Source organism: Astatotilapia calliptera, chromosome 23 (assembly GCF_964374335.1).
Source record: "Astatotilapia calliptera chromosome 23, fAstCal68.1, whole genome shotgun sequence".
Classification (NCBI taxonomy): Eukaryota; Metazoa; Chordata; class Actinopteri; order Cichliformes; family Cichlidae; genus Astatotilapia; species Astatotilapia calliptera.
In genome coordinates this window covers 21,205,581-21,233,491 of record NC_137443.1, presented here as the reverse complement: position 1 = coordinate 21,233,491, position 27,911 = coordinate 21,205,581, and the positions used below count along the sequence as shown (strand labels likewise).

The window sequence follows — 27,911 nt, the reverse complement described above, 5'->3', positions numbered from 1 at the left end:
GTGTGTGTGTGTGTGTGTGTGTGTGTGTGTGTGTGTGTGTGTGTGTGAAAAAAAAAAATTCCACCTTAAAAAAAGAACACTCTTTGGGTATAGATGACTCGCTCTGATTGATTCACATTATCCTGTTGAACTAAATAATAAGGCTATAATCAGGTTTGGACTGTTGTGGACCTGTCCTAAGTCACACCAAAATCCCATTCAAAACCTCCACTGGAAATCTACAGTTTTAACTCGCAGATACAAATACTGTCCAGTTTGGCCTGTGAGATGATGTCATAGATAAACATACTATTATTTGAAGTCATTCAATGGAATTGATTCGGTTATTGTAATGAGTGGGCTGGTTTTACTAGAAATCTGTCATTTAACACATAGGAAGTATTGCTTAGTTTGGACTACAAAATGACGGGATATCTACAACTATATATTCTTTGAGTTGTTGAGTGGACTTCTGGGAGATGTAGGAGGTCACCAGATGAAAGGTTTGAAGGTAAATATATCTGCTGAGTTCTGCTTGATGGGGTGATCATACAAAATCTATTTTAACACCTCCACCAACACCATCGGTCCTTTGGACTGCCATATGGAACTGTTGCCCAGTTTGGACTACAAAATTATGTAAATAGGTTAGAGTAATCTTTGGGTTGTTCTGTGGAATTCTGGGAGTTGTAGGCAGTGACCAAGTGATTTGGCACAATGATAGGATTGTTCATACTTGATTCAGTATTATGCAGTCATGCCTTGGATAGTTCAAAACCTCCATTGGTAATCTGCTGGTTTTACAAACAAATACAAATGTTGTTCATTTTGGAAGAGGAGAGCACACTATTCTTTTGGGTTAATAAAGGGAATTCTGGGAGTTGTAGGCATTCACTAGGCGATGCAAAGGAATGATATACCTCATTGTTTTTCTCCTTTGTGAGGTGTCTGTTGCTGTGAATTGGCACTATATAGCTAACTTTAAATTGAATTCATACATGGTTTAGGACAGATGATGAATGAATTGATTTCACACAAAATCCCATTCAAAACCTCCATTGGAAATCTGCTGTTTTAACTCACTGATACAACTACTCTTCATTTTAGCCTTTGAAATGATGTCATTGTTACACATACTATTATTTAGGTCATTCTGTGGAATTCTGGGACATGTAGGAGGTTATGGGAGGTTTGTAGATAATTGTACCTGTCAGTTTCTCCTTTGTTCATGCATGATTCAATAAGTGGGCCAATTTCAAACAAAATCCAGCTCAAAAGCCTCCATGGTCTAAGAGAAGATGCTGTAACTAGACTACAGCATTCATTGAGCTGTTGAGTGGAATTCTGGGAGCTGTAGGAGGTCAGCTGGTGTTAACAGGCACATAAAGCGGGCACATTTTAAAGCTTTACAGCCTCGTGAAACCGTCAGTGCCTGTTTAATGAGACACATGCTGGTGCTGAGTGCTGGAGGACACTTTGACCCAGTGCAGGATAAATATTCCTACATCTTCTTTCCCACCACACGCTTTTAATGATTAACCAGCACAGAGGAGCCTGACCCAGTAAATCAGAGCGGAGCCACAGCGCCCTCTGCAGGCCACAGCATCCAATTTTCACCTTACAGCTTTGTCTTATGGGAAAAAAAGTGTCATGCTTGACCGTGCGGTTTCACCTTAAAATCATTGATTACAGTATTGAGTAGACATTTTATGGTTTACCGCCGATATTGACAGTTTATCTGCATTTTTGTGGTGTTTTCACCCTGAAATAGTGTAAAATTTCCTGTAAATAGATTTAAAATATCCACATTTTCTGTCTGGGTGTAGGTTTTGGGCTGCTAAACATCCTATTTTTCATATTTGACTTATTTAGTTTCATATTTTTAATCCCTTTCAATCCAAAATCTGGTGTTATTTAAGCAAAGTCCTTATTGAATGTGATTCTTGTGGAGGTTTTTTACAGCCAGTATTTTTAATAAATTGAGTTATTGTGACTATTAATGCCCTAATCTCACTTCTTTACCTATTTCCTTATTTCGAGACTTTAAGATGTGGTTTTTTTTTTCATATTTCACAATAATTTCATCCTTCTTGTGAGAAAAAACGGCTTTAATCATATTTAAACTACAGGATACACAGTGTAGTGTTTTCACAGTGTAGCAGCGCCCCCTGTTGGTGAAAAAGCTCACGTCTTCTTCCTCACAAGCAGATTTCAGGCTCTGTCTTCTTCTGTGGATTTCTTTGGTGTCACGGCTGTCGGCTCGTGTTTTTCTCACCTTCACTCACAGCTTTTGTCGGCCCTGAAAGACGATAAAGAGTTTCCAAAGAGGGCACGGCTGCGTTTTTGAGGAGGAGAGCCCTTACTGAGCATGCCCGGGATTTGCTTAATTTATTTTTAAGTAAGTCACAAGAAAAGGGAAAGAAGTTAGAAAAGAAAGCTGGAGCTGGAGGCGGTCTGATGTGAGAGGTTCTCAGAGCGTCTCTGATGATGAAAAGAAGGTCTGAGAGGCCTGAAAGAGGAGCCGCACACACAGCACAGCCGAGGGCAGAGAAATATAACAACCAAGCAATGTTGGAGATAAAGTGATGAAGTTGGTTCAGTATATTTTATATAGGAATTTTTTTTGTCATACTTACAGAGTATCCTTTATCTGTGCAGTTGTTCTTAAATGTTCTGATGACATTAAGGAAAGTTTTCATGCAAAAACAAGTAAAAAAAAAAAAAGATGATGTGAACAAAATGACTTTTATTTACACAGTCCCTGTCTGTTACTTCTTGCAAAACACGAGCATGATATTAACACAAATACACTCACTGAACGACTGAATGATGATGAAGAGTTTCCAAAAAGGACACGGCCGAATGTTAGATGAGGAGAGCTCACTGAGCACGCCCGAGAATTGCTTTCTTTTCTTTTCTTTGTTTTTCAAATAAATCACAAGAAGGAGAAAAGTTCGAAAAAGAAAAGAAAGCTAGCCATATATATGACTTATTCACACCAGCCACTTTATTAGGTACACATGCTACTACACCAAGGTGGGCCTCTTTTGCCTTTAGACCTGCTTTAATACTTCATGGCATAGTGTCGCACAGCTGCTGCACATCCCAAAGGTGCTCTGCTGGATTGAGATTTAAATACAGACAACTAATTGTCAAGTTCAAGAAACCAGTTTGAGAGGCTTAGGTGTGCTGTCAAGCTGGAAGAAGCTATAAGCAGATGGATACTGTGAGCATGAACGAATGGACATCGTCAGGCACAATACTCACGCAGGCTGAGGTTAAACAACGCCCAATGTTGGTGAGTCTGTGAATTGTAGCCTCAGTTTCCTTTAAAAGGAGTGGCGCACACTGTGGTCTTCTGTTGCTGTAGCTCGTCTGCTTCAAGGTTAGATGCTCTTCTGCATACGGTATTGTAACAAAGAGTTACCTGACTATTATCTGGGATCAACGAGCCATTTTCACTCAGAGAACTGTCACAACACTGAGATGGTGGTGTGGGAAAATCCCATCAGATCAGCAATTTCAACCGTGCCACTTTCAGAGTCGCTTAAATCACCTTTCTTTATAGTTTCGATGCTCAGTTAGAACTTTAGCAGTTCGCCTTGATTGTCTACATGCTCAAATATATTGAGTTGCTGCCATGTAATTGGCTGATGGCATAATTGGATTAACGAGTTGATGGTGTAACTAAGAAACCGATCGACACGAATTTACAATTAAGTCCTGACAGTCAAACAGTTTTTGATCTTTTTTTCCTTCTTTCTAGCTGCTGTTTCAGGTTAAATCTGATGTGTAGATGTTTGATCTTTCACATACTTTGTGCTGAAGCATCCAAATTATTTAGATTACTGAAGTGTCTGAAACTACATATATTGCCTACACCTTGAAGTCAACACCAAGCCTGTAGTGTTAAAAACTATGTGATTACAGCACACTACTTTCTATTCTCTTCAACACACCAATCGACCAGTTCCTGTAAAACTGATGAAACGCAGCAGGAGAAGTAGCTTTCATGAAAAATTCATGTTTACGATTAAAAAATACCACAGCGGCTCGGTCACTTAAAGGTTAAGGGAGGTTTTCAGGAGGGATCACTTCCTGAAAATAACATTTGAAACCAGGCAACAGACACAAACATTTACGGGTAACGGGTGATTAGCTGTAATACAAAAACATAAGAAATATGTCTCATCCTGGTTTTTCAGCTCTGATGAACTACAAATGTTACTTCATTAAGGTACCGCCTCATATTCTTTTATGGGTGAACTGTAAGACCCGAAGAGCCTGAGAGCTGGGCTTAAACATCTGACACACCATCATCTGTCATGCATCGTCCAGCGGCAAGACCACCAGGAATCAGCTTGTCACATGTCGTGAATGAAGTTCGGCAGAGAATCAAAGGAAGTCGAGATTTCCTCACTTCCTCTCTGTGCTTCATTCAGGGAAGTGGTGTCTGTTACCATGATAATAAACTACAATTGCCGTGACAACCGCAATGTTTCACCACAACAAGTTTCAGTAAGTGACCGCCGAGTCACGACAGAGTTTTATTGACACGCTGGCTGAGTTTATTAGAGCAGAATCTGACACAGGAGCAGAAAGTGGAGCTTTATGGCTCAATAAAATGATAAAGACATTAAAACAGCTCAGCAACCTCTGTTTACATAAATCAACCACTTTTTGAATGGACCTTGGCAGAGTGACCTGAGAGCTGTGCAGATAAACACTCTGATGAAAGATCAGTCAGCTGAAAGCTGGACAGCAGGTGGCAGCAGTGAGCTGCGGTGCGTTCGGTATGGGAGGAATGCTGGGAATTTTCTGTGTGTGTGTGTGTGTGTTTGGGTCGATGTGTGTGGGCACAGAGTGTGTAGATACTGAGAGTTTAACAGACACCCAGAAATCAAAGGTTCAAGTCCTCAAGTAATCTTATATTTCTGGTATTTAAAGTAATTTATTACTGAAAAATATGTCACTGTACTCAAAGAAAGCACGTTTTAGTTTTGCTGTACTTAACAGAGTTGGGATATTTTCCTACAGGGATACTTTAATAAAGATCTAAGGGTTATTTTGATTGGCTAATCAATTAATGTTGGGCTCTATAAACAAAAAACAATAATCCAGAAAGACCTGATCAGATGTCTTGTTTTGTCCCAAATCCAAAATGCTTTAATTCTCAATTTCTTTTGTGTAAAACTAATAAAAATGTAAACATTTCATATCTGAAAACCTGTAAAGACAAAAGTTTGATGAATTGTTTTTGCTTATATTAATGTTTAATTGTGTCAGGGTTCCTGTACCAAAGACTTATAGGCAAAAGGGCATTTGTTGCTTTTAAATAAAAGGGAAGTAGGACTTTCCCTGTTACTTTGTCAGACATTGCAGTGCAAATCTGAAAATACAGTGGCCTGGATGCTTAGACCAGATGTACCAAATGTGAGTGCAGTGCTTATGAAGCATGGTAAATTTTGTACAGACAGTTTTTCAAACATTGAATGGGAATCAGTTCACTGCAGTCCTAAACAATGGTCCAGACCTCTGAAAATGTCTATGTTTGAATGCAAAGTTCCAGTGGGTTAGCCTACCCAGAACACATGCTGTCAAGGACCTGTTGGTTTTAATGTTCAGCTGGAGAAACAAACCAGTCCCTAATTAATAGTTGTCTTTGTTCAGTCGTTGCTTTTATGAAGTTGGTTTTACATTTTCACTCCAAGTGGAATCTACACCGAGCTTTGGGGATCCTAAAGTTTAAAGAAAAAAAAGTTAAAATGTGCATTAAATAATCCTGTAATATTTTTCTAGTAGTTTTCTTATAATGCTCATGCATCAACTTTTCAGGGAAAATAGGGTAAATTCATGTATGAATACTTGGTGTTGTGATCTTTTGACACTTCTGAGCAGAATTTTGTGAAATTTGGTGGAAAGGTTGAGGAAGATCCCATTAAAGAGACTAGATTCTTTAAATTTGCAACATAGTTCACTGGCTTTTGTAAATTATCCCTGTGTACTTATTAGTATTTCATGTGTATGTATTTTTGTAACTCTTTCCACACAAGAGTAAAAAATACTAACTGTGAAGAGCCCTGTGTGTATTTGATGTCTGCAGGGAAACTATCTGACTGTCTAATTATGTAAAAATGTTGTCACCAGGCAGAAATGTTGCCCTAAAAGTTGCTGAATTAATCAACTGTTCTGCTGCTGCTGTTAATCTGACGGGATCACAGTTTTCTGATGCACGGTGCTCTGTGATTGGTGGGAACCAATTAGCTGCCTGTGATCCCTGTCACTAACACACACACACACACACACACACACACACACACACACACACACACGGGACTATTCACAGGCTCTGAATAATTAATGGATCCCCCTCTCTACTTTCTAATGATGCCTCTAGGGCATTTATTACATATGTATGTGCATGTGTGCATGTTATGTATGTGCCTCATGATGCACAGCACACACTCACACGCACACACTTCCTGTGTGACATTTTCTCAGAGAATCGCGAGCACGTCTCCAGAGTCTCTGCTGAATTTCTGCAGCACACACTCACAGCGTGATGAAGAAATGATCTCTTCTCTTATGTAACTTATCAGATCAATCAGGAGTTAAATGTCGTTAAGTGTTTGAAAGGGGCAACAATCAACAGAAACACCTTTTTCACTGTTTAAATAGTTCAGCTTTCTAATTGTAGCGTTACTTTCAGTCTCAAAACCTTTAACTTACATTTCAAATATTGGACTTCCCACTTTAAATTTTTCCTTTTTTAACATTTCAACATTTTCAAGTCAAAATATTTAAAGCTTTACCTCGTGAAAAGTGAGGGCATTTCTTTTATGATATTTAAGCTTTCCCCCCAAAATAATTATATTTTTCTGTCTGAAATGTTTTGATGTTCATGTAAATATGTCATCATTGATAAAAAGAAAACACTTTTGATGGATCGGACATGGATTTCTGCAGGCTCTTAACTCAAACCAGTTCTTCATTCCCATCCCAAACCTCAACATAAAGAAAGAAACCACCAGATCTTATTCTTTGGGAACTTTTTCACATTTTAACTTAAAAAAAAGAATATCAAAATAATTGCAAGATTGTCAATTAGCAGGACTGAGCATTTCATGTAGAGACATCTGGTGATATTTTATTATATTTTATTGGTTTTTGTATTCATTTGTCATTCATGTCTTTAATCTAAGATTAAATTCAGAGGACATCACTTTGGTTCTTTTTTGTCATTTTGAGTTATTGTTGTGGACCAACGGATCATCAATAAATAGTGGTTACAGCTTTTCTTAATAGCTGAAGATATTTTCCACTTCTTATGCCAGTTTCCACCTGCTCCTCTTCTCTTTATCTGGGATTAGTGCTGTTATCACTTCACCCCCAGCTGCCCCCTTCTCCTCCTCCTCCTCCTCACCCCCTTTCCTGGTCTGCCTCCTCCTCCTCCTACTCTTTGCTTCCTGGCCATGAACCAATCACCGGCCTCGTTGTAATGCAGCATAACTTCAGCCCAGTGTCTGGTCGAGCAGCTATTGTAACCAGATTAAAACACATTATGTGCAGTAGCTTGTGTGCACTCAAACCTCTCGTGGGATTATTGGACATCAGCTGTTTGCAGCCCCCGATCACTCCCTCACACTTACACACACTTGAAGGTGTGTGTTTCAGTTGTGATTTTTAGTTGTTTTCAGATATTCACGAATTCTTAATCAGCTGGGCTCCATCTGTGCTGCAGCAGCATCCCGTTTCGCTGCCAGTTTTATGCTGTTTATTGTTTTGTTTTTCCTTAAACATCTGCTGGTCATATCGGATGCATTTTTCTCATCGTTTTCCGTCTCTTTAATGTTCATTTTGCTCTTTTGTTTATAAGAAGTTGGAAAATCCCTCAAAAACAAACCATAATTAAGCCAGTTTTTCTTCTTTTTTTAAATTTTGACTTATTTTTTAAGCTTTAAAATACTATTAAACCAAAGTATTGGTCTGTCGTTGTTCTATAGCCTCTTGTCAAAACAAAAAAAGGTGATCTTTTAACTTAAAAGTAATTAAGTAGTCAATTTCACCCCATTTTGTAAATTCAGATTAATTCATTTTACAGCACTACTTTCTGTTATTATAATGTTCCTTATTGTCGTCTTTGTATCCCACCAAAGTTGGAGCTTAACATGGACTTCACCAAACATATTGTTAAGTCCAGTTTTGAACCTTCTGTAGCTTTATAGCCACCACCATTTCTCCTTTGTGGAGCCACAAGTGATCATATATGTGTAGGACTGAATTGTCACGTAACTTAAACTAGTCTATTTAGGATGCTGCATCCGGAGCACAGACTTATTGGACTGTCTGTTAGTATAATTAACCGCACAATAAGCCAAATTACTTGTCAGACAACTGGATTCAAAAGTGCTCCAGAAGGGACAGACCAAAGATACACTTTGACGTTACGCTGATGACATGATTCAGCTTATTACCAAATCCCACAAATCGGTTCAAACGTGGTCCAGGTCTATTTCTGTAAGTCAAGGAGGCCATGCCCTTAATAATAGAAACTGTTAACCTTAATACAGTTATAAAAAGCTTCATTCACTATATAGTTGTTATGAAGGGGAAAATTTGAAAGTTTGATGGACACACTCACCATTGGAGCCAGCCTCTAGTGGACATTAGAGGAACTGCAGTTTTTGTCTTTTTAATGAGAAAGCGTTTATGAGTAAAAGCACAGGGATGAATGCTCGTGTATATGATTCGATGTCAAAGACCACCGTAGCTTTTTAATGGTTTGAGGTTGGTAACCACATGATCCTCATGTCTGTTGGAGAGAAGCTGCCCTATGTGTCTGCACATGCTCAGTGAGCAAACACACACACACACACACCCTTCAGGTGCCAAGCCAGCCGTGCATCGCCCGGCCCCCTCCCATCCCCTCTCATTGCCCCTCCATTTGCATCTCCATGGCAACAGACTGGGCGTCTGGAGCGTGGGGTGGGGCAGGTTTCTCTTCCCTCTCCTTATCTCCACATTCACTCATCTCCATTTTTGATTTGCATAAATCTGTTCAAGGTCACCTGTGCGATGGGAGTTTATGTGTGTTTGGTTTCCTAATGATGTGGGAACCAAAGAAAGGAAATCCCCACACATCATTAAAGCCGAGAGGGCAGGGTCTACACACGAGTGCCTGATAATGTCATACATCATATTTAAAAGCATTTAGTGTTCAGAATCATTTTGTTTCAGAGTCAAAACTGTTTCCTGACAGCTGGGGACGCCCCCGTTTCTTTGTAGTGAGGTTGTATCAGAATCTGAGCCACTGTCTGTGTGTTATGTGCAGTAGGTGGCACTAGAGTAAGCCTCCAAGGAGCACAGGTCTGGCATCAATAAAAAAAATCAACATGGCTTAAGTGGATGTTCTGTTTTGATCAGTTTCACCAATTTCTTTGCTCTTTCTGACAAGAAAGTGAAGCCGCTCCTCTCCACCAGACTCCATTCACAAAAACAGGAATTTTGCCTCACAACAGAATTTGTTTGCCTACTTTTGCCTTGATTGTTTAGTTGGTTAAATTGTATGAACTTGGGGTTATAAAGAGTTAGTTTGGATCTGAATAAAGGGGTCAAAAACAAAAATCACACAGCAGCTCCTGTTTTCTGTGAGGAAAAATCAGTTTTTGTGAATGAAGTCTGGTAGGTATGAATAGTGTAATTTTTAAAAAAAAAATTCTCGTGTGTTATTTGTGTGAACTTGTGTATGTACCTCCACAGTTGTTCTTATTATTCAAACATATTGTTATTATTAACATTCAAACTTAATGAAAGAAAACTGAAATCTGCAACACAACACGCTGACCTGATTTATTTCTCCAGATGTCTCCACATGTGCAAAACATCATTGTAATTTGTGTGACTAATGCAGTTTATCCCTTTTTACTGAAGCATGTTGTGACTGTTTCTCTTCTCTCTCCTCATGTCCTCCTGATGTTGGCTCACCTGTCCACCTCCTCCAATCACAGGTAAGAGAAGTAACGCTGCGTTTAGTTGTTGGTCGCCTCTGTAGCCTAAAACAGGACAATGTCTCCTTTATTTGCTGTTTGACCTTTGACCTCTGTGCTGTTGAGTCATTAGATTTTAGCTGTTGAAGCTGAGTTGGCTTCTTTAAGTGAAGCATGTTTATGAGTGTGCAGATGTGCAGCACCTCCTTTTCCTCTTCCTTCCTCCTACCAGAGGGGGACACTCCCTGCCTGCTCCCCCCTTTCTCTCCCTCCTCCTCCGCCCCCCTCTGCTAACTGACCCATTTTCCCCCGTCTCCAGGGGTTGAGGGAGAACGTGAGGCAGTAGGTGGAAGGGAGGGTGTTGTACCTCCCACTGCTCCCTAAGTCTTTGATGCAGAAGAAAAACCCTGAACTCCTGCAGGATGAGGAAGATGAGCGTGTGTGTGTGTGTGTGTGTGTGTCATGTTTGATTAGAGTGCTCCCCGCTGGGTGTTTGCTAAACATGATTGTCACAGGAGCTCGTCTTTAACCTGTTGTCAGGAAGTGTAAAACTAATGTTCTTTTACTGGCTTTTTCACACAAATACAAATATACCAGTGATTTTCCCCATCATTGCAGACCTGATTGTTTGCGTTAAAGGTATAGTCAAATATATTTTAAGGTTATTTAACAGGAAGAAAAAAGGATACTGTACTCATAAATGTACTGTACTGTACTCAGTGGTAACAACAGCTGCCTTACTGACAGAAAAGTTCAGGATGTCCTCACTAATGTGACTAATGGTGATTTGACTAATGGCTGTCATTAGTCAGATGATCTTCTCTGACTAATTGACCTGTGTCAGACTTCTGTTACAAAGTTGTACTCCGTCTTTCAGACTAAATACAGGTGGAGGCTCTTCACCCAGTATTGACAGCTGAGGTAAACAGCAGGCTTACAGTCTTCTACTGAGATGGGAAAAGCTATGGTGTACAGTCTAAATTTAATGTTTTTGGGGATGTTTTGTCCCACAGCAACAGGAAGAGTAAGAAAACAGAACTGCAAACGATCGTCTACAGACTGTAACTTTAACAGGTTTCTATCCGACTGGAACCTATGTGTACCTACAAACTCCTAGTTATTATTATTATTATTGTTATAAAGAATACTCAAGAGTTATTGTTGAAAACTTTTGACACTGTGCCCATTTTTGTTTACATTTTCACTCTGTAGGTTTTGGGGGGCTGAAGGCACCCCGGTGTAAATTAAATTCTACGTACAGGAACTTTGGGGGCGGGCCGAGCAGCTCTGAATATTAGTTGTGAGTGTTCAAAGATGTTCATCAGCCTTTTATGAATGCGAGATGTTTCCTTGGAGACAAAAATAGAATGATGGAAATATTAAAACTGATTGAATGCAGGTTTAATTTAAACAGCTATGTTATTGATTTTTATTCACGGTAAACCGTTTTTATACGCCGCCTCTGCTTCATCGGCTCTTCTCTGACAGTTTAAAATAATTCGTCAAGCTGAAATCCTCCACCACAGTTCAACATATATTTGCAGTTTGATGAGATCTGTCTAGCGTTGCGTATCGAGTAAACGTCTCCGGCTGTTTTGGTCATTTTAACACGTTTTAAGGGCCGAGCAGTTAATCCCAGAAACGGCAGACTCGACTCCAGATACAGAGGTGTGTGTTTCTCCCTCGTGGTGGTGCGGCATGTCAGACACGCTTTGGCAGTGTCTGCAGAGCTGCATACATATTTCATGTGAGGCAGCCAGAGCGTGCCGACACAGCAGATGGATGCTGGGATGGTCAGTCAGCAGATACACACCACCTCTCTCTCTCTTAGTTTACCTCTGAGCTCGCCTGTTCCTGATGTATTGATCAGTATCAGTGCTTTAAAATGAGCCTTGTTTTATAACTTTATATAGATTTATGCATCTGTACTCGTGTAATGCTCGCTGAGACCCAAAGTGACTGAAGTGACTGGCCTGTAAACAGATCAGAGTCTATTCATAGTAGATTCAAATGACTGCTATTAGTTATAAAGTATATTATTAAGACTTCTTCACACTAGACTCTAGTGTGTTTATGTAAAACCCATAAAATAAATGGCCTGATTTTGCATGTGTGGGTGTTTATGTCATTTCAGGATCAAGAGCTGGAAATATGATCCACAGAAAGATTAATTCAAACCTTTTCAGTGTTGCTTAATCGTCTCTGTTAAAGGGCGTCTGCATGCATTTAGAATTGAAACATCTAAATGTAAGTAAATCTAAAACTAATATATCTTGAAAGGACTCCGGCAGGGTTTAGCTTTGGCCTTTATTAAACTGTAAATAGTTGCAGGATATCAGTGAGGAGTATTTTCCCAATAATCCCAATAATCATGAGGGCAGTTGCTCAAAATCCCTTTTTAGAGAGCGAGGTTGGACGGGTTACATCGGCACTCACTGTATCTCCAAAGGCCTCAGAGAAAATTAAACATGTGTTGAGTCTATATTAAAGATAACCTATAGCTGTCATCCTGTTTCTAAGCCACTAAAATAAAGAAGATAAAGTGAAATTTGCCTTGAAGAAAGAGACAAAAAAAGAAAAAGAAAAAGAAGAAAGAGGCTTGTTTCCCCAATGTTGCTCCCAAACCATAAGGAAGATGTGAATTTAAGATCTGTTGAAAACCGAGGAAAAAGACGCGTGTATAGTGTCTTAGGAGCAGTAACGTGTTTCTGAAGAGGTGATTTCTATTCATTCAAGGCTTCAAATGTTATTTTAAGGCTTTTCCTTTGCCTTAAATGCAGCAGCAGAGCTGTTTCCAGACACTTCTTGGTAATCCCATTTAACAGCCATGTCTCCATCTTTTCCTCCATCGGTTTTCAGTCTCCACCTGCCGGCTGCAGTTGACCCCCGGTTAATCCCGCTGTGCTCGCAGATCACCATTTCAAATATCCAGCTGCTTTGTGTCTCCTTCTATAAACCTCGCCGCAGTGACCCTCTCTGATGTGGCGGTGTTTGTCCACGCTCTTGCCGGGGTTGGGTGCTGCAGGGCCCGATAAGGGCAGTGGCGGCGGCGGGGTCCCCAGAGAGCCAGATTAAAGCTTAAAGGACAGGTTAAAGCTCTGCAGACCTCTGCGGACACTTAGATTCCAACTTTACTGCAAACAGCCTGCACCAGGAAGCTTAAACTCACAGGAAAATGAGAAATAACCTTCCTCAAAGTGCGCCGGCTATAAATCCCTCTCACTGGTATCTGTCAGAGGTCAGGACCCCACACGGGGTCACCAGATAAATCTGGGAGGTCACGAGATGATTAACGAGAGGAAAGAGAAAACAAATCCTCACACACACACAAAAAGCTAACAGCTCATTTTGGAGGACGTCGAGATAAAGCAGCCTCTTACCGCAGACAGCTCTGATCTGTTTCTGATCGAGCTGATCGATTGGAATTAACACAGCGCTGACTTTGACGAGACCTTGTCATTTTCCTGACCAAAAGCACCCACCATCTAAGTGCCCTTGAGCACTCTTTTACCTGCAGAGGGTAGAAAAAGACACTCTCCCCCCCCCCCAATAATTTCAGTCTTTGTTTGCTTTCTGCTGCAGATTTTACCTTTTAAGAGGGAGGGCGCCCTCACAGGGAGAGCGCCTCACTGTGTTTGTACCAGTTAGTGAGCCAGCAACCTAAAGCCTTTAAAACCTATTAATTTGAAAGCTGCATTAGTTTCTGGACTTGATTTTCTTCCTCATTAAAGTCTTAGAAACTCACGTTAGTGTTCTAGGGTTAGAAAATTATATATTATGGAAGAAAAACCGGTGAGTTAGGTTTGGGTTAAAATGCATCGGTTGCCATGTCTTTTAAAGATTGGTTGCCATGAGGACCCTCCAAAGACGTTCTATTCTGCGCACAAAATATCTGAATATGTGGATTAAGGTTGTGGAGCATCAGTCTAAATGGAGAAGCTCAATTCTGCTGCTTGTATCCTCGACCTGATGGGCGAGGGAAGGACTGTAGATCGACCAATAAGTCGACAGATTCAGCTCCATCTTCACCACAACAGATTACTACACTAATATACTTACTGTTGAAATACACTACTTACACATTTGTGCTCATGGACCCAAAAAACGTGACGTTTTGTTTCCATGAACTGAAGCTCTCATGTCCAGACCAAGGTCTGACCTCATGGTTGCCCGATTGGACGAATAAATTGATTGCAGGTGTTGAGCTGAGCTGTACACAGACTCCAGGACACAGACTGTCCCTCAGGACAAGTCGCTGTTTTTTTTTCCGGTTTGAGAACCAAACCTTCAGAAACACGAGGACTCGCTGACAAACATGCAAAGGACGGTTTTCATGTCTCCACCTGCCGTGACAGACTCCGCCGCCGGAGTCAGGAGCTGCATTGGTGGCTGTGACATCACTCGAGTTATCTCACGTCTGAGTCCGAGGCTGCTGCGGGATGAAAGGCTGCGAGGTGTGTTTGATGTCACGGAGGGGCAGCGTGCGTTGGCGTGTAATTTGCCATCTCGGCGTGGAGTTTGCTTCCACCATCCCCCTCCTCACCTTGATGCACAATGTTTCCAGCTTCGTGTGACAACGGCAGCCTTTACCCATCTCCGTCCAGCTGTTTCCACCTGTGCTTGAGCGGCAGCGACCCTCTCCGTACTTCTGTCGTCAGGTGGAGGTGCGTTTGATGTTCGGTGTCTCGTTGGGGGGGGGGGGGGGAGAGCACATTAACTACCTTTATGTGCTTCCCAATCGAAAAGTGGAAGGAGAAAGTTGCCCTCAGCTGCTCGTCTAATCTTGATTAATCCCACTAATCATCCACCCGGCGTCAGAGGCCGAGGCCTGACGGTGAGGAAGAGGAGGGTGAGTTAATCCTCCCCCGCACTCCTCCTCCTCGGAGATGAAGGGAGGCACTTCAGAGATGAGAAGTCGTGATGAAAGAAAGCGCTGAGAGAACAAGTTTCCACTCAGGATTTCGCTTTAATTTAGAAACTGATCAAAGAGGCGCAGGTCACGTGACAAACAGCAACCGCAGACCCACTTCTCACTTCCACCTTAAATATTTCAAAGTTGGAGCGGTGATGAAGCTGCACATGCTCATAGTGACACTGGGTCTAAACACAAGAGGACCCCCCTAAACACAGCATATGTGTAATCTTTGCTGTGAGGTACCTGAAGCTAAACAATGTTTTTAAGGTGGATTTATTCTTTCAATCTGCTCTTTAACAGCCCAGAAGCCCGCAGCTTCATATTGTTCCAGTGTGCAGATCTAAGGAAGCCACTTTTCCATCTTTTTCGTGTCCTCATAACTTCATAGGTTGGGAGATATCCAGCCTAAAGGCAGAATCACTTCCTCAACTTCACTAAGGCGGAACTCCTTAGTGTGTTATTACTGCGATCATCAGCATGAGCCCGGTGTTTCAGGGACTGTAAAACAGGAGGGAGAAACTCAGATCTATGTTGGAATCTAGTGGTTCCTCTGGAGATGGAGACCTCTTTCAGACTTTTCAGTTTCTGCGTCTTTATTTTTATGTTTCTTGCTTACTGTTTGGGATTAAATCAGTGCACACTCAGGTTCAGTTAAACATCACTTAAATGTTTGTGTGTATTCCACCATCAGAAGCTCCTCAGCTCCTCTTTCTGCTGCTTCTTCCACCTCAAATTTGATTTTGTGCCCCTGTGGGTGCAGCTTTTGCCTCCATGGCTGCCCGGGAGGCTTCAAAGAGCTTGACAGACAGAGAGGAGAAAGAGGAGGCTCCACCCCTGCTTTAGAGGAGGCGGTGCAGACGGTAAAACCAGAGCTGGAGTTTGCTCTCGCGTGACCCTGCTACTGCCCAGCTGACTTACATGTAGATCAGAGCAGGAAGTAAAGCCACAGTTTAGGGTCATCAGGTCCTCAGCATTTAGTTTAGGAAAGTTTCCAGCCTGCTGAAGGGAGAAACCTGCTCCAGAATATAAAATCCATGCTTCAGTGTCCAAAGTTGGAAGACTGAAACTGCCAGAAAAGGGAAAAAAATTATCAAAATAATAATAAATAATAGATAATAGATAATTAAAAAACAAAATAATTGCAAGTATATATGTGTATATGTATATGTATGTATATGTGTATATGTATATGTATGTATATGTGTGCGTGTGCGTATTCTAATTCATTATTCATTGTTGCAAAAAGGGGGCTGTACTTCAAAAGGTTATGTAAATAAAAGAAAAAAGGGAAGAAAATATAAATTTAAACAGGAAGGTAAATAAATGCAGGTATTATTTAAAATGAAACGCATACAGGAGCAAACCAAATCGGAAGCATTCATTTATGTGAAATTTGATAAATTAATTAATAGCCATGAATGTTTTTTAATTTTTTGTTGTTGTTGCATTTATATTTGTTATTTATATATTCATTAACACATTTATTTTTTTTATTTTAGTACTTTTGGTCCTCCATAAGAAAATCTTAATGCCATCCTGTTTGTTTTTCATATTGCAGGACAAAAGAATTGTATTACAAAAATAGAGATAAACAAGCTTCAATGGACAAACCAATAAAATAAACACAAAAGTAAAATAGTGAATAAGTGAATTAACACCTAAAATGTCAATTAGTATATTTTTTATGAATAAGCTGTTGCATATATATATTTTATTACTTCATTCTTTCTTTCTAATTTGGGATTTTCAGTCCTCCTTAAATGTGTTTGAATGAGTGAATAAATAAACTGTTTGCACTTAGTTTTTCTTTAAATTGGAATTTAATTTAATTCAATTTTTTGGTTTGTTTTTATTTTGGCAGCTTCAGGCCTCCATATATTTTAGCCATAGTGAGGAGAAAAGTGTCCTTCTCAGTGTTGGTGCCGCTAACAGAGCTTCTAAAATAGCCCAGGCTCTGCTGTAAGAGTAAATAATAAACACGTGGTTTAACACTCCGGCTCCTGTGAGGTCTCCGCACCGTGTTTCCCCATCATCCTTTGCTGCTGCCGCTGGCCGGTGTTCAGTGTGTGTCTGTGTGTGTGGAGCGGAGATCGCTCAGAGTGCAGCGGAGGACGGTGCGGTGGCTGTCCGGTCCGGTGTTTACTGTCGGCGGGTTAAAGTGTGAGCGGAGGTCCGGATCTTCAGCTGGAAATTCAGCGGCATTTGGAGCACAAGTGAAGCGGGTTTGAGGAGCGAGAGGCCCGGCTGGCTGCTGCGCGGCGCTGCGGGGGATGTGCGCACACAATGGGAGACGGTCCGGGACTCGAACAGCGTCTCCCCGCCCGGCTTGGTTTGTAAAGACACCGGAGCTGGAGCCGGGACTCAGCGCGGAGTGAGGACCTCCTCTGACCGGGCAGGACGCCTAAGACACCGGGAGGAGCTCAGCTGCGAGCCCCGTGGGAGCCGCGGAGGACGCGCCTGTGTGTCGTGAATCCCGCTGGGATGAACCCCGAGTGTCTCCTGCGTTCCAAACCGCTGTTTACACATCTGGATGAAGAGGAAAGCCTGGGTTTGGAGCTGGTTTATGGAGTTAATGCATGTTAGTTTACTGGATTTACCCGCAGACCCATCAGCAGCCTGCAGAGGTTAGTGCTCAGAGGATAAAACTAAAGGAGCAGTTCACAGTTTCTCTTTGAATCCGAATATTTTAAATTAAAGGAGCAGTTCACAGTTTCTCACATGAGCTTTGAAGGAGGCGATGTACCTGCTGGACAGTAGCAGCTCTGAGAGGATGGAGAGAGGAGCTCCTCAGAGAAAGACTGTGTACCGGATCTCACTCACGCTGGTGAAGAGGGAGAGCTTAGAGGATGAGGACTCGGTGCCCCGGCGGGCAGAGAACCCAAAGGTGGGCGCCTTCAGGCGTGAGGGGTCGGCAGAGGTGCAGCGGGGAGGTCTGCTGGAGCAGCTGAAGGAGGTGGAGGACGAGTCGGAGGATTTCTCCTCTTCCCACGGCTACATGCGGAACTTTAGGACGTTCAGCACGGGCCAGCTGGAGCTCGGCAGGCTGAAGATCTGCCGGAAGCAGCTGCTGCAGCGGGGCGCCAAGGCCACCAGTCCGCTGGCGGAGCCCGGGCAGGAGGACGGCGGCGAGCGGGAGGTGGAGGAAGCACCACAGGCGCTGGTGGAGAACGGTGGTGTTGGCGAGAAGAAGAAGAAGCTCCTGAAGGCGAAGAGCGTGGAGGAGCAGAGCTCGGAGCCCGTGAGCAGCGTCGGGAAGCTGGCCCACTCTAAAAGTAACGGGGCGCCGTCCACAGAAGGCCCCCCGGAGACTCCACCTCCTCTGAAGCGCCCACCCGGTCTGCTGCGCCGCAGCTTCAGCTTCAGGCACTGGAGCGGTGGTGAGCTGCTGCGCCTGCGGGCGCTCTCCAAAGACAAACACCACAGCAGCTCCGGCTGCATTGGCCAGGACGCCGCAAAGAATGACGAGCCGGCTGCGCCGCTCCCCACAGCCCGCCTCCTCGACCCCACCAGAGAGAAGAGCAGGACACTGGAGGTCGGCGCCGTCCTCAACAAGACAGACTCCATGTCCGAGCTGAGCCGCTGGGAGAGGGCGCAAGGCAGCAAGAACCGCACACTGGACAACAGCGACCTGCTCCGGCTGGCGGAAGAGAAGGACGCTGCCGGGGCAGCAGGTGGAGGCTTCCTGCTGCGGGGAGGTGGGGGACGCTCCAGCGAGCGGCGCCTGGTTCGCTTCTTCAGCGGGATCTTCTCCAGGAGGGACGGTGCTTCCACGTCCACGCCGGTGGGGAGCCCTAGCACCAACAGGTCGCTGCGCCGCAGCCGTAGGACGGCGCTGTCGCAGTCCAGCACGGAGAGCATGAACGGAGGCAGCGCTGACGGTAAACACGTGACCACAAGGGTTTGAGTGTGTGGATGTTTGAGTGTGAAGTGTGTGTTTGTTTTAAACAGCAGGGTGGTGTTTGGTTGAGACTCTGCTGCTGTTTGTCTTTCATTACTCGGAGCTCAGCAAATTCAACACGAGGCAGAGCGCCATCACCTCCATCCAAAGCATGGTGAGACAGAAGCCAATGAAGGGTTAAAAATGTCAGACAGGAAGTAGGAACAGGGAGCAGTTTGACTTTTATCTGCAGCATCCTCTTTCCATGGAGAGGGGACGAGTGGAAAACATGACAGATGAGAGGAAGTGCATTAGTTGTTGTTCTCACAGATGGATGTTTTCTCCATCAGCCTCTGTCCTCTGCAGAGGAACCTTAAAGGCTCCATAAATGAGTCCGTGCAGGACCACAAAGACTAAACACAGAAACAAACACATAAAGCAGAAATCATTTGTAGCTGTCTCGGCTGATGCAAGGTTTGTTTAGAGGCTTTTATTCTGAAGGAGCTCTGTTTTGTCCTGTTCTTAGGGTCTCTGTGACCTTTCCACAGGCGTTGGGTTCTGCAGGTCTCTCAGAGGTGGACTAACAGGTTTAGAGTCTGATCACACAGAGGAGGTGGGGGTGGGTGGATGGTTGTGGTGGTGCAGGGCATGGCTTCACATGTTTGAGATTCCTGAGGCGTTAACCCCCCCAACCCAGCGAGCTGCTAGATGACGGCGTCTGGCAGGTAAGCTGTTGTTTCTGCAGACGACCTGTTTGTCCTGAGAGAAGTCCTGAAACTGGAGGCTGAAGTGTGGCTGTTCACACCTTCAGCAGTGTGGGAAAACCTTTCAAATTAAAATAACTAAAGGCAGCAGAACAATTAAATGCTGCTTTTCTCATTGTTCCCTCACATTTTGCAGATTAATCAAGAAAATATCTGTCAGCCTGATTTCTTACTTTGTTACTTTTTCTCTTTCATGTTCACACTGACCAAGAAAACCTCAGCAGGGAGGCCTTTATTTTGAAGTTCAACGTTCAACTTCTGTTTCTTTTGGTTTTTGAATGACTTGATTCTCTCTTCTGGCAGCGCGTTCAAAGGTTTACGCCTCCGCAAGACGAAGGCAAGCCAGGCTTTTAACTCCTAGTTTGAAGGCACAAAGCATCGCGTTTAAAATGCTGCGGCGCATTTTAACAACGGCTCCTCACCGCAGAGCGCACACACTCTTACGGCTTGTGTTTAACATGCTGCACGCGGCTTTCAGGCCAGCGTTCTGTCAGTTTTGAAGTTTAAAAAAAAAAGGGCTCAGTGTTCCTATCAGAAACACCGCCGCGCTTTGGTGCTCATATTGGTTGTTTAGCATGCCGTGCTACACAGTAATATTAACAAATTAATTTTATTTATATAACACCAAATCACAACAACAGTTGCCTCAAGGCGCTTTATATTGTAGGTAAAGACCATTCAATAATAACGGAGAAAACTCCAACAATCACATAACCACTTGTGAGTAAGTGCTTTGGCAACTGTAGGAAGGAAAAAACTCCCTTTTAACAGGAAGAAACCCCCAGCAGAAGCAGCCTCAGGGAGTGGCTGGATGATGATGATACTAAGAATAATAATAACCAGGAACGGCGCATTTAAAGAAAATAATCTGTGTTGTTTAATTTCAAATCAAATCAAATCACTTTTATTGTCACATCACATGTGCAGGTACATTGGTACAGCACATGTGAGTGAAATTCTTGTGTGCGAGCTTCACAAGCAACAGAGTTGTGCAAAATACAATAATGTAAACAAGCAAAATACAAGAATGGCTACATCTGAAACTAATAAATATATGTACAATATATAATAGTATATGCATTTCTGGATGTGTATACTAAATATTTTTCTGTGTGTGTGTGTGTGTGTGTGTGTGTGTGTGTGTGTGTGTGTGTGTGTGTAATTTGGCTAGACTCTTAGGTCTAAATGAGCTTCTAGCATCGACATACATGCTTCTCGTTGGGTGTTTGGCTTCATTAGCTCCACACTAATCATAATAACCAGAAGTGCTGTAAATGATTTAGAAAATGTTGTTGGGCTCTGCGCTCTTTTAGTCCATGTTTCGGTCTGTTTGAGGTATGAAATGTGGTGAAATGTCGACTTCACAAGCTCATGTTACCTTTTTTTAAGATTCCATGTTCTCCGTAGTAATCATTTTAATAAGAATAATAACTGTAATTAGTGTTTAATAGTTAGGAAATAATGTGTTTGGACGCTGTGAGCGACAGCTTCCTCGTCTTGCTCTGACGTGCCACTCTAATCTCTCTAGTCGATCAGTTTTTTCTTGTCATTTGACTCAACACCTGTATGCGCTTACCTCATCCTGCTGCTGCGTCCTGATTGGGTGATTTCAGAGCACCTACTCATCAGTGTACAGAGGGGAACTTTTTTTTTTTTTCTGTCCGAGGCCAGGGATTGTTGTCTGATAAAGACGGCCCCTGACCTCGCTGTCTTAATGGACTCGACTGGTGTGTGTGTCTGTTGGGAGTAAATGTAGGGGAATGTGTGTGTGTGTGTGTGCGTGCGTGTGTGTGTTTGACCTACATCCGCAGCCATGCAGAAGTAATATGGGCTGTAAAAATGCACACACTCAGTCTTGGATGCCAATTACTGCGTCTACGTTTGCATCAATTTATCTGCTTTTTTCTTTATCTTCCCAACACACACACACACACACACACACACACACACACACACACACACACACACACACTCGTGATTCTTCAGCAGCTGAAGCTCCTCCAGATGAGTCGAGCTGTTTCTCAGTTATAGCTTTGATCCTCCTCTCTGCTTTGCCTCCATACATAAACCTCACACACACACACACACACACACACACACACACACACACACACACACACACACACACACACACACACACACACACTCACTACAATGGGTATAATAGGGAGAAAATCCTATTAGAGGAAATGCTGCAGCAGGGAGCAGAGATGGAGGGATGATGGAGAGATGACTCTTCTCCTTCCTTACTTCCTTCTCCTCATTTCTCCTTTTATTTTTATTTTTTTCCTTGCTCGTCTCCTTCTCTTTATTTGACATCATTTTCTGTTTCCTTCCTTAAAGTGTCACCTGTTCGCTATCCTAACTTTGCCTCGTTTGTTCTACATTTCTTCTCTTTCTGTAACTCCACTTCTTCTCCTTTCTTACTTTTCCTTACCTCGTTTTCTTTTCTTGTTTCCTTTTCTCCTTGCTAAATTTTCTCCTCCTTCATCCCTTCATTTCATCCTTCTTTTCTTTCTTCATTCCTTCACCTTTCCATCCTTCCTTGTTTCCTTCTGTCCTTGCATGCTAGTCTTGTGTGCTCCTAATTTAATTCCTTCTTGTTTCCCTAACTCCTCCTTGAATCTTTTTCTTTTTTCTTCCTTTCCTTAACTCTTATTTCTTGTTTCCTTTTTATCAATCTTCCCTTCATTGGGTCCTTATTTCCTTCTCTTTTTGCCTTATGTTTTTCATTCCTTTATCCCTCCATTTGTCTTTGCTTGACTCCTTTTCCCACCTAGCTTTCTTTCTTCGTTTGCCCAGTTTTTCCTTTTTTCTTTTAATTTCTTTCCTCAACTTTTTTTCAGGTCCTTTTTTTCTCCATCCTCTGGTCTGCTTGTTTCTTTCTCACTGCCTAATTTCCTTCATCTGCTCCTCTTTCCTTTCTTCTATTTATTGTGTCCTTGCTTTATTTTCTTTCCTTGCTTCCTTCCTTGTGTTCCTCTCCTTGATGAGTTTAGTGAACTCCAGACAGAAAGAAGATGTTAGATTTGATCCTGAAAGCTCCATTTACTCCATTTGTCCATGCTGAGGTCAGTTCGCAGGCCATTCAGTCTTTAAAGCTGGCTCAGTTTCTTCTCACTTAGGTCCAGTAAAGAGCATTATAGTCCATGATACAGCTACACAGAGCAGGTTTAATTTGAGTTTGTTCTGCAGAGCCGAGGAAGCAGAAGTGGGCCAGATGCTGTCCTGGTTCTGGGTCTCCGGCGGGGACTCTGGCTGTATCATTACTGCAGGCGGGTCAGGCCGGCGGAGTGTGGTGTGTTAAAATAACCGGACCCGAGTGTGACTTCAGGCCGCGGCCTGGAAACCATCAGCCTTCTTTATTTTTAACAGCACTCGCACCAGAGTCTGTGAGAAAAACTGCATTTAACAGACAGGACTCTCTGTGTTTCACAGCTGCAGAGACAAGCTCTTCCCTCTTTTCTCTGCAGTGTTTTTAAATAACTGCATAAGCATGTGACGGAGCTGTTCGCTCATTAAAGAGCTCGGAGACGCGTCGATGTTGTAACACTGTTTTCACTGCTAACCTTCAGTGTTAGAGCAGCGACGCCTTGGCCTTCTGCCGCTCCCTCCTCGCTGGCAGCGTATTAGCTGGCTGCTGTGTCGCCTCAGTGCTGGAGGTTGTTCAGGGGTCCTGCTTGTCCTCCTCCTCACTTCCTCTTCAGAGCCAAGTTGGCCCATGTGGCGAGGCTTTGTGGCCTCTGTGAACAGAGCCGTGAAGCAGCACGGTCCACCTGTGTGCAATGAAAACCATTGATCACAGAGCTGACAGCTGATTTGTCATTGATTGTGTTAGTTTAAACCAGACGTGACCTGAAGGTCCTGCTGATGTTCACCACGTTTGCCTGGATCAATATCAGCCTGGTCTTTTCCTCACTGAGCAATATGACCTATTAACTTATTATCGGCATGGGATCAGCAGATACCAAAAGCTGAGGTGTTAGAGATGGAAAAAGTTGGAGCTTTGCATCCCTAACTTAAGCATATAAAGCCTCAAATGGTCCTGGGCCCGGTCACACTGCAGTCTTTATAAAATCTCGATTTATTTCTTACTAAATTTAATGTGGCCTTTGTCACTTTAATGGTCAATATAATAAACGTCTAGAGTCTAAGTGGTTAATAAAAGATCAGTAATGGTTTTCAAATGGACCAAAATCCAAAGGTCGTGGTGCTTGGTGTGTTCCTAATATTTTGGCTCTCTTGTATTTTAATAGATGATCATTTTGTGTTAGACTGCACACTCCTCAGGCTTCTTCATATCAGTTACTGGCTGACTGAGCTTAGCTTGTTTGTGTCCTGTAGTCCACGACTGGCCCAGTGACGTTGGCGTGCCGGTTGGAGTCCCACCCCTCCCCTCCCTGCAGCTTACAGCTCTTACATAAGGCTCAAATCCATCCGAGGACGCTCGCTGTTATGCTCTGAATCACCCCTCTGATACGCAGCATCAGCAGCAGAGCGAGCCAAAGTTGAGATGCATCCGGGACGGCGGTAACGCCTGATGTAACCACGCTGAAACAAACACCTCCTCCTCCGTTCTTTAGAGAACAAAGGGAGCAGAGCAGCCGAACTGATGAGCTAAAGATGCTAATAAACCTGGAATCAGTTTACAGACTGGTCTGTGACTCAGACCAGTTCTTTACTTCACCTCTCCCTCCAATGCTTTTTGTCTTGAGTTAAATTGGGACATTTTTTTAGTCTTGGCACTAAAACGAAGAAAGTAAATAAAACCGTTTGGGTTCATTTTCATTAGTCTTCTATCTTCCTGTCAGAACACACCCAAAAAGGTTGTTGTGGTTTCTGAAAGGATTCTTGTCAAACATTAATAAGCAAACAGATTTTTATTCTGCAGTCTGAATCCTCACGTCAGTTTAAAGTTTAGTGTCTGTATCTGATTGTTGCCTGATTGTGTGTAGTTTTCAGTAGCTAAAAATAAGAAAAGCCTAAAGATGAGTCATTTTGTAGACAGACAAGTGGATGTCGAGAGGGAAGCAGATTCACACATAAAGATGGAAACGTGGCTTTTTTGGCAGAGTGCAGAGTGTTTTGGCCTCTGTACAGAGTGACTCCTACACGTGGATTTCACTGATTGTTGCTGTGGATGATTGCTGATGGTTATTTGTGTGTTTCATCCTTTGGCTTTTCATTTTTGTGACAGATCCAGGAGAGAAGGACAAGTGCTGCCTAAGCAAAAACCTTAGACTGTGAGATTTCCATCAGTAATGGGAACATCTAAAAGTTCATGTGTACTGTAAGCCAATGCATACAGATTTAAGGTTTGACTCTCATCATCCACTGAAGCACAAACTGGGTGTCATCAGGACGCTACAACATAGTGCGAACACCATCCCCACAGACAGAGCGGTCAGGGAAGCAGAAGATTACATCAAGAAGGCCCTGAGTAAATGTGGTTATCCCAGCTGGACTTCTGTCAAAGCTGGGAAGGCGCCTAAAGAAAGGACAACTGCTGCCTAAGCGAAAACCTGTAGTGATCCCGAATGTGTCAGGAGTATAGGAACAGTTAAGACGCATTTTCTCTAAACACATTATGAGTTGATAGTCTAAATATTTTGTGGACATATATGTAGTCACTGATGATGAAAACATGAACAAGATCATGACTGCGTCTCCTAGAGTCTGCATTCCTGTACATCCAAACGGCGTGACCTTGGCCTAGATTACTTGAGTTTAGTCACCAATGGCGAACCCTTCCACACCTTTTTAAATGAATGAAAAACTACTCAGAGTTGGTAGGAGCAGGTCAGGGTGGCTGATGTGCGTGTTCAAAACACAATAACTCTCACCAGAGACCAATGCCTACATCCTGGTGTCCTTTCTGAGGTCCGGGCTGTAAAAGTGTCTCTGTGAAGGTTCGGAAAAGGCAGCGCTTTCATCATAACCTATTTGCAGTCCCATCAAGAGGATATTTTGGGGGGAAATGTAACCTTATGCTTTTTTTTTTTTGAGGAGATAGAGGTGAAGGAGGAGGACGTGAGGAGGCAGTGGGAAAAATCTGAGTGTAAGAACGTGTCAAAGTGTGTCAGAGTGAGCGTTAGATGAAGGCTGGAGCGCAGTTTAAGGCTGTTTGTTTCCAGGTGAAGTTCCTTCCCGCCCACACTTCTGTCTTTATTCTGCAGCCTCCGCCTGTAGTCTGGCTGATGGGGGTGAAGGTATTATGTTTGCTCTGACAGCGCTTCAGTTAAAGAGCTGTCTCACTGTAGAGAGCATTTCATTACAATGAGAATACTGATGCACTTCAGCCATTTAATACCTGCTGTAATCCTCGACTGCTAGACAAACATGTGGTGTGTTAATAGGCTCGAGTTACGTCTTTCCAGTCCTTATGTAAAGATTATTCAGGTAAACTGAAGCTACTGTAGTGTGTAAGATCAAACTGCTACTCCCCTTAATTAATGAGCAGCTTTTGTTAATGAAAGAACACTCGGAGCCTTTTACAGCCTCTCAGACGTGTTTGTTTCTGTTTTGGGGCCTAAATGCACAGACGCAGCATCGTTGCTCTGATTAAATGAACTCCTGACCATGAGTGTGTTTCAGAGTGTGTGTGCAGCAGTTTGTAGCCGGCGGTATGACGGCGGCTTTATTTGATTTGAGATGAGGATGAGAGCGGCCGGCGTGCTGCCAGCCAACCAGCACTCTGTGTGTGTGTGTGTGTGTGTGTGTGTGTGTGTGTGTGTGTGTGTGTGTGTGTGTGTGTGTGTGTGTGTGTGTGTGTGTGTGTGTGAGAGATATGGGGGATGGTTGTGTTGGACTGATTAAAAGGCTGATATTTGGGTCAGTGTGTGTTTGTGTTAAGCCGGTGACAGTGAGTCTGACGAGCACTGCTTATTGATATTGAGTCTATTAATGGACTCTGTTCATCGATTAGGACTTTATTTCACCGTTGATCGGCTCACCGATGACGCAGCTCCGCCTCACAGCTCACTCTCACTGTGTAAAGTTGCTTTTTAAATAATTAATTTACTTATATTTATGTAATAATTCTCCACAGTGGGTCTCTTGGTGATTTCCAAGGTTTCATGTTGGACATCTTCAGATTTTTGAGGTCCAAACTGACATTTATATTAAAATCAACCAACATATGATACTTCCATATCCTGTCTGATCTAAATGAATTCATTTCAGTGGTCACTGAGACATAAAAACTGCATTTATAGCACCAGAAAGCTTTATAACTGTCATCAGTCAGCCCTGAAAACAGCTGCTGGAGGCTTCTCTCCTTTAAATAATGCCTTTGTCCAACGAGACGTTGCAAGAACTTATTTTGGACATAATCTGGGCAGCTGAAGGTCAGATTGGAGAGAAGCCACATTTGTACTTGTAATTACTGACGTTTCATTGTTTCAAATCATTTCAGTTGATTTCAACCTTGTGTTTCTCCCAGTAACAAGTATAAACTGGAACGCAAACCTCTGTTGTGAAAGTTCAGAGAAACTAGGAGTGGTACAAATGTTTGTCAGCACAAGATCCCAAGATTTATACTTATATTCCTGGACGTGACACCCCTCCCCTCTTTTATCAGCAATTTCCATCAGTCTGGGCTCATATCTACTAGAAATGGAAGATTTTCCAGGTTTAAAGCATGAAGTCTAAATTTATACACAGAAGTTTCTTTTTCTGTCACACCTGAATCCCAGGGCCCACCAGCAGGAGCTAGAGGCACATTTTGTTTTATAGCCACAAGCTTTCCAACTTGCACAAACCTTCTGTGTGACGTGCAGAGATCAGATTTAACCTTTTAACCAAAATGAAATTGCTCGACACGTCTTATTTAAAAATCTGCCATAAATAAACCATCAGCTGTAAAAAGATCCTGCAAAAAAGAAAGAATTTTGTGGACTTCGGTGCAGCTGAGAAGTCATGACTGACACAGCCAAGACCAACAGACCAAATCTGTGAATTTTCTGTGCACCAGGCTGTGTTTACACACTGTATTTTAAGGAGGTATTCAGAGGACGTGGAAGTGAGAACAGAGCAACTAAAACACCTTTTCCCCTTATTTGTTTGCATGAGCAACACTTTTTATCAATGAACTGAAGTTCTTCCAGTTTAGAGGGTGAAATGTTCACATTTGGAGGCTTAAGAGCCAGTGAACTCCTTCATGGTGTCTAAGCTGAGGGTCCGGGTTGTCCGAGTATCCTTGCTCTAACAGTGAAGGAAGTGCAGCAGGTGAACATCTGTGTGTCTGTGACTCACATGCAAAGGTTCGTAAGCATGTGATCAAACCACAAAGAGTCCGTTGGACAGTTTTGCATAATTTCCCTGCTGCCTCCTTTGAGCGCAGGTCAGACGAGACCCTTCACAGTGTCACTGTGCTCCTGCAGGAGCGATGC

At 42.9% G+C, this 27,911-nt stretch overlaps 2 protein-coding genes across 8 annotated transcripts in view; both read left to right on the top strand.

Annotated features, from left to right (window-relative positions):
* The window catches only part of LOC145424471 (arf-GAP with GTPase, ANK repeat and PH domain-containing protein 1-like), a 52,532-nt gene extending 36,535 nt beyond the window's left edge, over positions 1-15,997 (top strand). Inside the window, exon 3 of the mRNA XM_080297834.1 lies at positions 10,285-15,997. Coding sequence (XP_080153960.1) covers positions 10,285-10,349 — 65 coding nt within the window. The 3' untranslated portion in view covers positions 10,350-15,997. The remainder of the gene's footprint in view (positions 1-10,284) is intronic.
* Positions 15,998-16,563: 566 nt separating this feature from the next.
* The window catches only part of agap1 (ArfGAP with GTPase domain, ankyrin repeat and PH domain 1), a 139,519-nt gene continuing 128,171 nt past the window's right edge, over positions 16,564-27,911 (top strand). For all 7 annotated transcript variants that reach the window (XM_080297830.1, XM_026158516.2, XM_026158518.2 and 4 more), the window contains exon 1: positions 16,564-18,758. In XM_080297830.1, coding sequence (XP_080153956.1) covers positions 17,618-18,758 — 1,141 coding nt within the window. In that variant the 5' untranslated portion in view covers positions 16,564-17,617. The remainder of the gene's footprint in view (positions 18,759-27,911) is intronic.